The sequence below is a fragment of the Aethalodelphis obliquidens genome, unplaced genomic scaffold (genome assembly GCF_003676395.1).
Source record: "Aethalodelphis obliquidens isolate GAN/ISIS:26980383/991018 unplaced genomic scaffold, ASM367639v1 scaffold141, whole genome shotgun sequence".
In the NCBI taxonomy this organism is placed as follows: Eukaryota; Metazoa; Chordata; class Mammalia; order Artiodactyla; family Delphinidae; genus Aethalodelphis; species Aethalodelphis obliquidens.
The window spans coordinates 254583-269334 of NW_020838085.1; the positions used below are offsets into that span (position 1 = coordinate 254583).

The following is a 14752-nucleotide window of genomic DNA, read 5'->3' on the forward strand; positions in this document are numbered from 1 at the left end:
TACACATATTGTGAAATGCTTACCATAATGGGTTCCGCTAACATCCATCTTCTCATATAGATACAATAAGAAGAAAAGAAAGAAAAAACAATTTTCTACTTATGAAGAGAACTCTTAGAATTTACTCTCTTAACTTTCCTATGTATCATACAGCAGTGTTAACTATAGTCATCATGCTGTACATTACATCCCTAGTACTTATTTATCTTATAACTGCAAGTTTATACCTTTAGACCACCTTCCTTCATTTCCCCCTACCCCTACCCTCTGCCTCTGGTAACCACACGTCTGATCTCTTTTTCTATGAGTTTGGGTTTTTTGTTATTGTTTTGTTTGCTTATTTTAGACTACACATATAAATGAGATCATACAGTATTTTTTCTTCTCTATCTGACTTATTTCACTTAGCATAATGCCTTCATAGTCCATCCACGTTGTCACACATGGTAGGATTTCCTTGTTTTTTAATGGCTGAATAAGATTTTGTTGAATATACTATAACGTCTTTATCCATTCATTCGTTGATGACACTTAGGTTGTTCCCATGTTTTGGCTATTGTAAATAATGCTGCTTTGAACAGGAAGATACAGATATCTTTTCCAGTTAGTGTTTTCACTTCCTTTGGATATATTCCCAGAAGTGAGATTGCTGGATCGTATGGTAGTTCTATTTTTAATTTTATGAGGATCCTCCAGACTGTTTTGTATAGCGGCCATATGAATTTAAAGTCCCACCAACAGTGCACAAGGGTTCCCTTTTCTCCACATCCAAGCCAGTGTTTGTTATCTCTTGTCTCTTTGATCATGGCCATTCTAACAAGTGTGATATCTCATTGTGGTTTTAACTTGCATTTCCCTAATGACTAGTAATGAACTTAAATTTAATAGTGAATATTCTCTGAATGATAGAAATGTGTATATACAAATGCGCACATATATATGGATCTATTAATTATATATGTGTATATCCCAGTGTATTTATATATGTATATGTCTATATATCTATGTCTTTATTGATATATTACTCTTGAAATTTTATACAAAAAAATAAGTACTCTTGGTCATGAGATGGTGAATAATTTTTAGTTTTTAAAGTTTTTCAGTAATTTCTTAAATTGCTATAGTGAATACTCCTAATTTTAGAATTAGAAAAAAAGTTTTAATATGTTTAAAGCTTGTAGTTAAGCAAAGTTTAATAATTATTATTTTTGTTGTTCATCTCATTAATAAATTATCACTAATCCCACTCTCACCAATAAATTCATATTCATTGTATGTTTTTAGCTCTGTAGGAATTAAATTAGCTTCATCACAATACTACCTTATGTGATAGACACAGCAATTACAAATAGGAGGTGTTCTTGTCCCTGTGATTGTTAATTTTATGTGTCACCTTGGGTGGGTCATGGTGCCCAGATATTAGGTTAAACATTATTCTGGATGTTTTTGTAAAGGTGATTTTGTATGAGAATTACATTTAAATCTTTAGACGTTCAAAGAAGGTTGCCCTCCATAATGTGCGTGGGTCTTACCTAACCAGTTGAAGGTCTTAATAGAACAAAGACTGACCTCTGCAGAGCAAAAAGGAATTCTACCCGTAGACTGCCTTTGGACTTGAACTCCAACTCTTCCCTGGGTCTCTAACCTGCTGGACTAACGTGCAGATTTTGGACTTACTGAGCCAATTATTTGAGCCATGCAATACAATTCAATATATTCAATGTAATTCAACAATTCAACATAATACAATGCAATGCATTGCAATGCAGTGCAAAACAAAACACTTTTTCAGAAGAGAGAGTCTGAGAACTGCACTGGTCTGGGCCCCTTATTTCATAGATAAGGAAATTAAGGCCCAGAGGGGCTTAGTGATTTACCTAAGTAAGTTAATCAAACATTGCAGTTCTTGGAATCTTTAAAACTTGACAATACTGATATGATATGCAAACAATTAACTGAAACTGAAGGTCATCTTAAACTGTAATCTAGCTCAACATTGGAGAATAAAGAATATCAAAGTGAGAAGCTGAGCAGATGAGAACAAATAGAAAACATGTGGGTTTGATGCCAGTACAAACCCTGCATCTAGCAAATAGAAAGCTACTCCCAGGTTTTATAGAAACGCTGGCGGAGGGGGTGGGGTATGGACAAGGAGGTTATTAGCAGGACAAAAGAAAGGATTGTTTCAGGCAAGTTTACCTCACTAGAGCTGACCAGGAAATTGCAAAAAGTCCATTCCTGGGAGAGGTTGAAACTGCAGTTAAGTCTTGGTTTACTGTCCCAGAGGCAAGTGGCTCCACCTTGGGCCTGTTCTTTCTTTCTTCTTCTTTTTCTTTTCCCCCTCCCCACCTTCTCCTTTTTTTCCTCCTCCTCCTTCTTTTTTTTTTTTTTTTAACAGTCCATACCCCATTTCAGCTTTTTTTGGGCTAAATTGCTAGGATCCTCTTTCACACTCCCAAAAAACCAGAAATTTCATAAACTATTTCTGATTTTTTCCTTAGGCTAAATTTTTATGGTACTAGAAATGTAGCCTTGTATATTGTAATACCATAGTTAGGTATTTCTACGTATAATATGTGAATACTTTGGGAATTAAGGGCGAAAGATTAGTTATTTCTTTTGAAATATTAATCCTTAAAAGTAAAACACTCCTATTTTTGTGGGGAACTTAGTGAGTTATGGGGCAGGCATGAGGCAGGGAGCTTTCACAGCCCATTCTCATGGCCATGCAGGCTGGGGCTTCTCTTATTGCTCACAAACTGTGATGAAATCAGCTTTTCACCTTCCTCACAGCTCTCTTGACAAATGGGTCCATCAGAAAGAATTTGAAAATGATATCTAATTCATGTTTCTCAAATTTTTATGTTAAATATGGTTTTCTGAAACCTAAATTAAGATGTGCTATGTTTTTTTTCTTTTTTCAGATGATGCTATTAGCAGTTTACAAATCTGGTATTATCTTGAAATCCATAGTGCTCCTGGACCACCCTTAAACACTATTGAAGTGAAATGTATTGCTCTGGTAAGAACCCCATTAATTGTTCATAGACTCCTTTTCGCAAACAGTTGGGGCATTTATTGTAAACCTAAATTGCTATTCCTAAAAAAAAATCTATATTAAATGAGCATTTGGGGATAAATTATTCAAATTACAGCAATTTTATTTTAAATCCAGTAAAATGTGCCTTAAATGCTTATAGGAAACATCTTTTAGTTAAGTGGTATCATAGTGGCTGCCCCGATAAGCATTTTACCTGCATGTCTCAAGAATTACTAGAGCAAAATTAGCCTTAGCCTACATGCTTTCCTCACACATCTGATAAAAGCAGGACTGTGCTCTCTGGACTCTTTCAGTATTGATTCTTCCTGGTTTCTATAGCAGGCCTTTCACTCTGAAATATATTTCGAGCAACTGGCATAGATTTGGGGTTTTAAATAATACTGACAAAGAATAGGATTGTCTTATGTGAATTATTAAAGTATTACTAAATCCATGTCCAGAATTATTTGATAAAGTCAAATATTGAGTCTTCATTTAAATAAAATATGAGGACAATATTGTTGTTAATTGCATTTTAATTTGATTTAATTAACTTTCAATTATTGTTAGTACTCATTTATTTAAATCAAATATTTAAACTTATAAATAATGGTTATTTTCATTTTTAAATATGCAGATGAATTTCTTCATAGAATGATTATTTAGAATCTTCAACTTTTGCTCCAACAGAAAATAAATTATTTCTGTCTGTAAATCAATTATTTGCTCACCTAATCTCTGGGTAAATCTCCATTGAGGCATAGAAAATGGATGGTTAAACTACTGAAATGCACTCAAGTGCCACTTGCAAAAGCTTTCTCTTCTACCTAGAAAATTATTTAATGGGATGATGATAGGATCATTTCACTCAGTGAAAATGTCCTATTTCCGTGACCCTGTTATCACTGCAGAATAAAATCTTTATTAAAGATTATTTTTAAATGACATAACTTTAATTATGAGACCACTTACATCTTTAGCTATAGGCAAAAGAGGATGTTAGGATTAGTGTTTTGGAACTTCTCAGAGGAGGAAGGACATTCACATGAAGATAGACAAGCAAATGTTTGGTAAATAAGTATTTGCTGGGCCATGCAGAGACAATGGGGCACAGAGAGAAATTTTAACAAACAGACTTTGCTAGGTTCCTCCTGTCTACACACCTAGTTCACGCTAGTCTATGGTGATAGCTCCCTTCCTGGAATACATCCTCTCTCTACATTCTTTTAGGCAGTTAGGGGGAAGGTCAGAGTTCCTTCCTGAGTCTTTTGGGCTTTGATTGGTTTCAGTTTGAAATAATCCACATGCCAAAGAGACATTTTGAGGCGGCAAATTTTGCTTGAGTACAATAGTTATCTCTTTATCAGGACACAGGAGAAAAAACAATTTTTAAACGGGTCCAGGAGAAATTGGGACCATGAGGTGGCACCTCAAAAAGGGAGACATTGGCTTCCTTACTAATAAGGAGCAAGACTTAGCACCACTAGATTGCTGTCTTTGCGAATACAGACAGATGTGCTGTACTAATTAAATGTTCACTTTCAACAGAAGTTGGTGGAGAAGGGGAGTCATTTTCAAGTAACTTTGCCCAAATAGGCTACCAATGACAGTGATGTTGCCAAATTACTAAGTTTTCCCACCTTTCTTATAGTAATTACCTAAGGTAAAAACTTGTTAGCTCTATAACTTTCAGACATGAAGATTTAGTCGTTGGAGATGGTATGGGTTGTTTTAAATAATCCCATCAAATAAACCTTTGTGTACTTCTTGAAGAACATGCTTTCTGAATACTTTCAGAAGTACACTGAAATGGCTATCCACACCAATATATAGTTTCCTAATATTTTTGACTGCATTTGCTGTGTTTGCTAAACTTTTGAGAAATACTATACTTAATCCTTAGATCATCATATGTGGCAATGAAGGTTTCAAGACACTAAGTCTTCTCTGATTTTCCATCTGTATCTCAGCTTTGGTTATATTCAACTCAATTTCCACACCTTCCCTAGAGATGAATGAATGGTTAGAATCTCTTTAAATAGGGTTTTTGTAAGAAATATTTACATCCTCGAGGTACATAAATTTGCTTACTTCTTACAGCAGGTTCCAAAAATCAGGTTATATTTATAATAAACAACAATTGGCTGATAGTAGTCCGTTCTCTTTTGTGTAAAGTATTTAGGATGTCTTTTTGAATCTTTTTTCTTCCAGTTTTATTGAGATATAATTGACATACAGCACTGTATAAGTTTAAGGTGTACGGGATAATGGTTTGACTTATATACATTATGAAAGTTTAGTGAACATCCATCATCTCAGATAGATGCAAAATAAAAGAAAAAGATTTGTATAACTGAAAATAAAGCAAACAAACATACAGAGTATGTGTGAAAGTGGAATCCTGTATGAGCTTTTAATTCTTTGCTTATTAATGACCTTGATCACTGTTCTTTCTGTACGATTGTTGGGCATTTATATTTCTAGTTCTGTGAATTTGCCTTTAAATTTTAGGTTTCGCTTTTATAAGTAATCAAACAAATTGCTCTTTTCCTACGTGATTTTTTCCCTGGCTTTTCCTGTTAAACATGGAGACCCTTGCCAATCTGGAGATTTAATAAATATTCATATTCCTTAAAAAAAAAAAAAAGTAAAAGAAGAAATTTTTTTTCATTGTGATGAGAACTCTTAGGATTTACTTTCTTAACAACTTTTCTATAAAACATACAGTAGTGTTAATTATCTTTGTCAGGTAGTACATTACATCCCTAGTGCTTATTTACCTTATACCTGGAATTTTGTACCTTTTGACCACTTACATCCTTTTGCCCCTCCCGCCACCCTCTGACTCTTGTAAACACAAATCTGATCTCTTTTTCTATGAGTTTGTTTGTTTGGTGTACAACATAGGGATTCAATATTTTTATACATTACAAAATGACCACTACTGTCTTGGAAATTTTAATGGGTAATAGCTGCTATTCCATTTTCTTTGAACACAAAAATCTCTTGTGTATCATATAGTTTGGGTGTGGTAGAATGATGAGCGTAATCTACTGTCTTCCCATTGACAGTCAGTAATTTCAATATATAGCAATGAGCTGAAAACAAATCTTAAGTTTGTAAATAAAACCTTATAGGCTTTAAATTTTAGGTCAGTCATAGCCTTCATAATATTTGTTCTCTTGTCAGTGAAAATTGCATGACCATTTCTTTACATATTTTTTCATTCTGTAATCAACCTTCAATTAAATTCATTATATTGTTAATGGTGAGGCCCAGAAACCTCTCCACAAGTTAGTAAGAGAGAAGCAGAGTTAAAAACACTATTAATCCACTTGGTATCAAATATAACAACATGTATCAGTTGCCAACCATTTCCAATAAGTTTTTAGTTTAAAATTTTAGCCTCCATGATATGAAAACTGTATTTTGAGGTTTTCATTTTATGTATTTTCTTCTTTCCTTCAGGTTTTTATATTCTTAATTTTTTCTGTGTTAAAAATAATATATCATGAGTATTTGTACATGTTATTGAAATTTTTAATCCTCATGAAATGTTGAAGTAGCAAAAAATAGCATTCTGCTTTGAATTTATCTTGACAAGTTGTGAAAAATTCTTAAATAGGATTTTTAAAAAATCTCATGGCCTATTTATATTAAAACATATATATATATATATATATATATATAGCTGTGCCATAGATAGATAGAAACATAGATACTGTCTCTCCATATATAGGTAGATACATATATGCAGGTAGATATGAATATATCCTTATATCTAAATCTTTTTTTAACATCTTTATTGGAGTATAATTGCTGTACAATGGTGTGTTAGATACTGCTGTATAACAAAGTGAATCAGCTATACATATACATATATCCCCATATCCCCTCACTCTTGCATCTCCTTCCCACCCTCCCTATCCCACCCCTCTGGGGGTCACAAAGCACCGAGCTGATCTCCCTGTGCTATGCAGCTGCTTCCCACTAGCTATCTATTTTACATTTGGTAGTGTATATATGTCCATGCCACTCTCTCACTTTGTCACAGCTTACCCTTCCCCATCCCCGAGTCCTCAAGTCCATTCTCTATGTCTGCATCTTTATTCCTGTCCTGCTCCTAGGTTCTTCAGAACCATTTTTCTTTAGATTCCATATATATGTATGTTAGCATACGGTATTTGTTTTTCTCTTTCTGACTTACTTCACTCTGTACGACAGACTCTAGGTCCATCCACCTCACTACAAATAACTCAATTTCGTTTCTTTTTATGGCTGAGTAATATTCCATTGTATATATGTGCCACATCTTCTTTATCCATTCATCTGTCGATGGACACTTAGGTTGCTTCCATGTTGTGGCTATTGTACATAGAGCTGCAATGAACATTGTGGTACATGACTCTTTTTGAGTTATGGTTTTCTCAGGGTATATGCCCAGTAGTAGGATTGCTGGGTCGTATGATAGTTCTAATTTGTAGTTTTTTAAGGAACCTCCATACTGTTCTCCATAGTGGCTGTATCAATTTACATTCCCACCAACAGTGCAAGAGGGTTCCCTTTTCTCCACACCCTCTCCAGCATTTATTATTTCTAGATTTTTGGTGATGGCCATTCTGACCAGCGTGAGGTGATACCTCATTGTAGTTTTGACTTGCATTTCTCTAATGATCAGTGATGTTGAGAATCCTTTCATGTGTTTGTTGGCAATCTTTATATTTTCTTTGGAGAAATGTCTGTTTAGGTCTTTGCCCAGTTTTGGATTGGGTTGTTTGTTTTTTTGATATTGAGCTGCATGGGGTGCTTGTAAATTTAGGAGATTAATCCTTTGTCACTTCATTTGCAAATATTCTCTCCCATTCTGAGGGCTGTCTTTTTGTCTTCTTTATGTTTTCCTTTGCTGTGCAAAAGCATTGAAGTTTCACTAGGTCCCATTTGTTTATTTTTGTTTTTATTTCCATTTCTCTAGGAGGTGGGTCAAAAGGGATCTTGCTGTGATGTATGTCATAGAGTGTTCTGCCTATGTTTTCCTCTAAGAGTTTGATAGTTTCTGGCCTTACATTTAGGTCTTTAATCCATTTTGAGTTTATTTTCGTGTATGGTGTTAGGGAGTGTTCTCATTTCATTCTTTTACATGTAGCTGTCCAGTTTTCCCAGAACGACTTATTGAAGAGGCTGTCTTTTCTCCATTTTATAGTCTTGCCTCCTTTATCAAAAATAAAGTGACCGTATGTGCATGGGTTTATCTCTGGGCTTTCAATCCTATTCCATTGTTCTATATTTCTGTTTTTGTGCCAGTACCATACTTCTTGATTACTGTAGCTTTGTAGTGTAGTCTGAAGTCAGGGAGCCTGATTCCTCCAGCTCCGTTTTTCTTTCTCAAGATTGCTTTGGCTATTCAGGGTCTTTTGTGTTTCCATACAAATTGTGAATTTTTTTGTTCTAGTTCTGGGAAAAATGCCAATGGTTTTTTGATAGGGATTGCATTGAATCTCTAGATTGCTTTGGGTAGTAGAGTCATTTTCACAATGTTGATTCTTCCAATCCAAGAACATGGTATATCTCTCCATCTGTTTGTATCATCTTTAATTTCTTTCATCAGTGTCTTATAGTTTTCTGCATACACATCTTTTGTCTCCTTAGGTAGATTTATTCCTAGATATTTTATTCTTTTTGTTGCAATGCTAAATGGGAGTGTTTCTCTAATTTCTCTTTCAGATTTTTCATCACTAGTGTATAGGGGTACAAGAGATTTCTGTGCATTAATTTTGTATCCTGCTACTTTACCAAATTCATTGATTAGCTCTAGTAGTTTTCTGGTAGCATCTTTAGGATTCTCTATGTATAGTATCATGTTATCTGCAAACAGTGACAGCTTTACTTCTTCTTTTCCAATTTGGATTCCTTTTATTTCTTTTTCTTCTCTGATTGCTGTGGCTAAAACTTCCAAAACTATGTTGAATAATAGTGGTGAGAGCGGACAACCTTGTCTTGTTCCTGATCTTAGAGGAAATGGTTTCAGTTTTTCACCATTGAGAACAATGTTGGCTGTGGGTTTGTCATATATGGCCTTTATTATGTTGAAGTAAGTTTTCTCTATGCCTGCTTTCTGGAGGATTTTTATCATAAGTGGGTGTTGAATTTTGTCAAAAGCTTCTTCTGCATCTGTTGAGATGATCATATGATTTTTATCCTTCAGTTTGTTAATATGGTGTATCACATTGATTGATTTGCGTATATTGAAGGATCCTGGCATTCCTGGGATAAACCCCATTTGATCATGGTGTATGATCCTTCTTAATGTGCTGTTGGATTCTGTTTGCTAGTATTTTGTTGAGGAGTTTTGCATCTATGTTCATCAGTGATATTCGCCTGTAGTTTTCTTTTTTTGTGACATTTTGTCTGGTTTTGGTATCAGGGTGATGCTGGCCTCGTAGTATGAGTTTGGGAGTGATGAACACCATTTATTGCAAAGAATATTTTCCCCCACTGAGGGCTCCCTTATCAAATAATTGACCATATATTCATGGGTTTATTTGTGGGCTCTCAATTCTGTTCCTTTGGTCTGTGTGTCTGTGGGTAAGTTGGTTCAGTGGCTTGTATAGGCTTCCTGGTGCAAGTGACTGGTGCCTGTGTTCTAGTGGGTGGGAGTGGATCTTGTCTTTCTGGTGGGCAGGGCACTTCCAGTGGTGTTTTTTGGGGTGTCTGTGAACTTATTATGATTTTAGGCAGCCTCTCTGCTAATGGGTGGGTTTGTGTTCCTGTCTTGCTAGTTGTTTGGCAATGAGCGTCCAGCACTTGAGCTTGCTGGCTGTTGGCTGGAGCTGGGTCTTAGTGTTGAGATGGAGATCTCTGGGAGAGCTCTCGCCGATTGATATTATGTGGGGCTGGGAGGTCTCTGGTGGTTAGTGTCCTGGACTCAGCTCTCCCACCTCAGAGGCTCAGGCTTGACACCTGGCTGGAGCACCAAGACCCTGTCAGCCACATGGCACAGAAGAAAAGGAAAAAAAAAATCAAAAAAAAATTTAATAATAAAATTTTAAAAATAATAATGAAATTAAAAAATAACAAAGTAAAAAAAAAAGAGAGCAACTAAACCAATAAAGAAATCCACCAGTGATAACAAGCACTAAAAACTAAACTAAGATAAAGATAAAAATCAGAAACAAATCAGTCACAGGCAACAAACCCCAAGTCTACAGTTGCCCCCAAGTCCACCACCTCAATTTTGGGAACATTCGTTGTCTATTCAGAACATTCGTTGTCTATTCAGGTATTCTCAGGGTTCATCAAGTTGATTGTGGAGATTTAATCTTCTGCTCCTGAGGCTGCTGGGAGAGATTTCCCTTTCTCTTCTTTGTTCGCACAGCTCCTGGGATTCAGCTTTGGATTTGGCCCTGCCTTTGCGTGTAGGTCGCCTTGAGGGCATCTGCTCCCCACCCAGACAGGAGGCGGTTAAAGCAGCAGCTGATTAGGGCTCTGTTGCTCAGAGGCTGGGGAGAGGGAGGGCTACGGTAGTCATAATTGGAGTGCGGGGCAAGCCTGCAGTGTCAGAGGGCAGCGTGATGTTGCCACAGCCTGCGGAGCACTGTGTGTTCTCCCAGGGAAGTTGTCCCTGGATCACGGGACCCTGGCAGTGGCAGGCTGCACAGGCTCCTGGGAAGGGTGTGGGTTGTGACCTGTGCTTGCAAACTGGATTCTTGGTGGCAGCGGTAGCAGCCTTAGTAGTTCATGCCAGTCTCTGGGGTCTGAGCTGATAGCTGCAGCTTGTGCCCATCTCTGGAGCTTGTTTAGGTGGTGCTCTGCCTTCTGTGGGCACACGAGGAAGGAATCACGTCTCCTCACACACCCGGAAACAATGGTCTCTTGCCTCTTCGGCAGCTCCAGACTTTTTCCCAGACTCCCTCCCAGCTAGCTGTGGTGCACTAACCCCTTCAGGCTTTGTTCACGCCGCCAACCCCAGTCCTCCTCTCCCTGGGATCCGACCGAAGCCAGAGCCTCAGCTCCCAGCCCCTGCCCGCCCCGGTGGGTGAGCAGACAAGCCTCTTGGGCTGGTGAGTGCTGGTCAGCACCGATCCTCTGTGCGGGAATCTCTCCGCTTTGCCCTCTGCACCCCTGTTGCTGTGCTCTCCTCCGCGGCTCCGAAGCTTCCCCCCTCCGCCCCCCGCAGTCTCCGCCCGCGAAGGGGCTTCCTAGTGTGTGGAAAGCTTTTCTCCTTCACAGCTCCCTCCCAGTGGTGCAGGTCCCATCCCTTTTCTTTTGTCTCTGTTTTTTCTTTTTCTTTTGCCCTACCCAGTACGTGGGGAGTTTCTTGCCTTTTGGGAAGTCTGAGGTCTTCTGCCTGCGTTCAGTAGGTGTTCTGTAGGAGTTGTTTCACATGTAGATGTATTTCTGATGTATTTGTGGGGAGGAAGGTTATCTCCATGTCCTACTCCTCTGCCGTCTTGAAGGTCCCCTTTATATCTATATCTTGAGACAGAGAGAGCCTATATTAAACAGGCTAAGCAGGAGGGTACTTCCTAGGTATTTGTCCCTGTAATTAGACATGTTTCTATTTGTCACTGCTTTTCATAGTTTTTCCCCCTTCAAGGTTGTGGGAAATGTCTGAATACACGTGAACAAACCTATAGACTCTGCAGGAGTTTCTGGCTTTTTCACAACTCCTCAGTGCCTATCAGTGCATCCTCACCCCACATCACTCCCAGTCTGGAATTATCTCCCACTTTGATTGCACCTCTGCAATCTGTATGACTCAGATTGGATGGCAAAGGACTGGAGTTGGTGAGGGGGGATGTGAGGCATGACTTCCATAGACACAGTGATATGTAGATGGCAGTAGCAGAGGCATGACAATGGTGCTTGTAGTTTACAGCTGTCTACCTGATTCCTCTGAGTCCTGAACTGCTTGCACTGACTTTTCAATTTAGAAAAATTACTAGGACAGACTATAGTTATCACTTCTTCTGAATTACATGGTACACTTCAAAATCCCCTTTGGTACAATTTATTTATTGACTTGATAATGTTTTCAAGTTGAATAAAATTAAAATTCCTCAATAATATGCCTTATTTAAATTAATATTATTGTGGTTTTGGACCTCAGAAATAATCCTTTTATAATGAACTCATGATTATCTTCTAGGAGAGGATATGGTGAAAAATACTTCCTGCTAGTGCATATTGAATTGTCATTGACTCAATTAGTCTTTTATGGGCAAAAATAATAATAATTTTCATTTTCTATGACCCATTAAGAATAGGAATTGATGAAGTTTTCGGTAGAAATACTCAGTGAATTAAATTATTCCTGTTCAGAGAAGGTGTGAACCAGCAACCAAATGATAAAGTTAACCCAGTGTCTTTCTCCCATCTAAGGCAGCTGTTCTTTCCCAATAACTTTCATGAAAGAGGTCAGCCTGAGTTAACTTGATATTTTTAAACTCCTCCTGAGTCAGATTTTATGAGTTTTTTTGCTGTATTATTTAGTTCAGTGTTGTGATTATCCAGAATATTAGACGTATTAACAACTAGATTTATATACAAACATTAAAGCCTCTTAAAAATTGCATATTTTCTTATTTAATGAATATTTACTGTCTCTCGTATCCCTGGCACTATTCTAGATGCTGAGGAAAGTGATGAACAATACAAACAAGGCTCCTGTTTGCATGGAGCTAATATTTTAGTTGCGTTAGAGAGGAAACAAAAATAAAATTGAAATGGGATACTCTATGTGAAGTTTTTCTATTGTCTTAGATTTTCAAGTAAAATACAAACCTGAGAACTATAGATAATTCTTTCTCCATGCTGTGAAAGGTTTTGCTATGCCACTTAATTAGGACTCACTAAATGTATAAGTTAGGGCATCTCTAGCTGATATAAAGAACTCCAGAATTTCAATGGTTTAACACAATCAACATTTTTAATAATTGTAACAGTGTGGTTCATTTGTTCCTGGTTAGTGGCTGGCGCCCTCCATGTTGAGATCCCAGGATTCAGACTCCTCCCATATGGTGAATCCATCATCCTTTAGGGACTCAAAGGTTCTTGCACATGGGTGGAGAAAGAGAAGAAGAGGAGAGAATTCCCGCTAGTCACATAGAAGTGGCACACATCACTTCAACTCACATACTATTGGAGTGAACTAGTCACACAGCTATGCCTGGGTGCAGGAGGGTCTGGGAAATGTAACCTCTGATTGGATAGCTGCTACCCAATGATATCTTTATATTGTGAAGGGGAGCACAGAATTTTGCCGGAGAAATGATATTTCTGCTGTGTCTAGGGAGATGAGAAATCTTTAGCCTATCATCCACTTTCTAGCCTGTGTATGCCACGGCCAGAACACAAAGAGAGTGGCGATGTTTTTTTTAAGGAGTGGAAACTGACAGTTTAATGCCCATTAGATTTTGGTGCGTTCCTGCCCACAGATTGGACCGTATGTAAAGGGAAAATGGCTAGAGTGAAAGCAGCTACACTTCCACTGACACATGATAAGACCTTCTGGATCAAAATGGATTTTACTCTGTGGAAGGAGACTGGGCTTGGACTGTTTTAGAAGAATCTGCCTCAAGGTACATTCTACTAGAGTGAGAAGAACCCAGAAGAGTCTACATGGGGGTAATGCTAGAAAGAGTAAGAAAGAGGGACCTAGCAAGTCAGCTGGAGAAGATCACCCAGCATCAATTAAATAAATGGCCTTTGTTCTTTTACCTCTCATCCCATCTACATCCTGTAACCTGAAGGATCCATATTAGCACAGTGATTGCAGGAGGGGAGGAAGTCAGAGCAGGGAATTGAAAAGAACAGATCATGTCTACCTTCTTCACAGGCAGTCTGAAAAATCAGTAGATAGTCCTGGAAGTGGGGACGGTGTGCCAGGGAGAGAAATCAGGAAAAGTATTTGTTGGATGTGAGATGAAAGTGTTGATTGATTTTGTATTTCTTTATATATCTGACAGTGAGACTGCTCTAGCATTGCGAACCATCCTAAGATAACAACAGGGGTGGGGAAAGGGAGATCCTGCCTGGTTTGGAGAGCAGCAGTGGAGGAGAGAAACCATTTTCACATTACACTCCACTAAGTTTAGTTCACCAGGTGAACCCATTACCATGACCATAAATGGACAAGATGAATTTAGACAGTGATAATTCTACAAACGAAAATAGTCCAAGGTTTCATTGAGGATGACACAAAGACTGAAGTAGTACAACCAGGTAGAGAGACTAACCAATGTATAAGCCCTTGGGACAAAATCAGCTTGGTGGGAAGGGACCTGCCAGGAAGGAGCCCAGGCACTCCAGGAACAGAAAAGAGGCTTGTGAGGCTGGAGCTTAGACAGAAATGGTAAAGGTATGATTTGCGATCAGAGGTGTCTATAGGACACCATCTTGTAGGACCTCAAAAGGCAAGATGAGAGTTTTTATTCCTTGTGCAATTAGAAGCCACTAGGAGGTGTGAAGAAGGGAATGACCTGATCTAATTTATGTTTTTAAATCTCTCAAAATGTTTCTTCTGTTTTAAGAAAATAATAAACATATAATATGTATTTAGATGCCGAAAATATTTTATATTTGTTTTAAGATGAACAGATAGTCAAATTCCCTTTGAAAAGGTTTATAACTTAACAAAATTCAGTTCAGTTGTTTGTACATATTTTAAAATAGTATTCCAGACTTCTCTGAGTATTTGAACTTTTTCAGTAGTCT

General features: G+C 37.7%; 1 protein-coding gene across 1 annotated transcript in view; it reads left to right on the top strand.

Annotated features, from left to right (window-relative positions):
* Positions 1-14752, top strand: part of LOC113616456 (cilia- and flagella-associated protein 47-like) — a gene marked incomplete at its 5' end in the record, with an annotated part of 358695 nt that overhangs the window by 243407 nt on the left and 100536 nt on the right. The window contains 1 exon segment of the mRNA XM_027099781.1: positions 2925-3022. Within this exon segment, the coding sequence (XP_026955582.1) occupies positions 2925-3022 (98 nt within the window).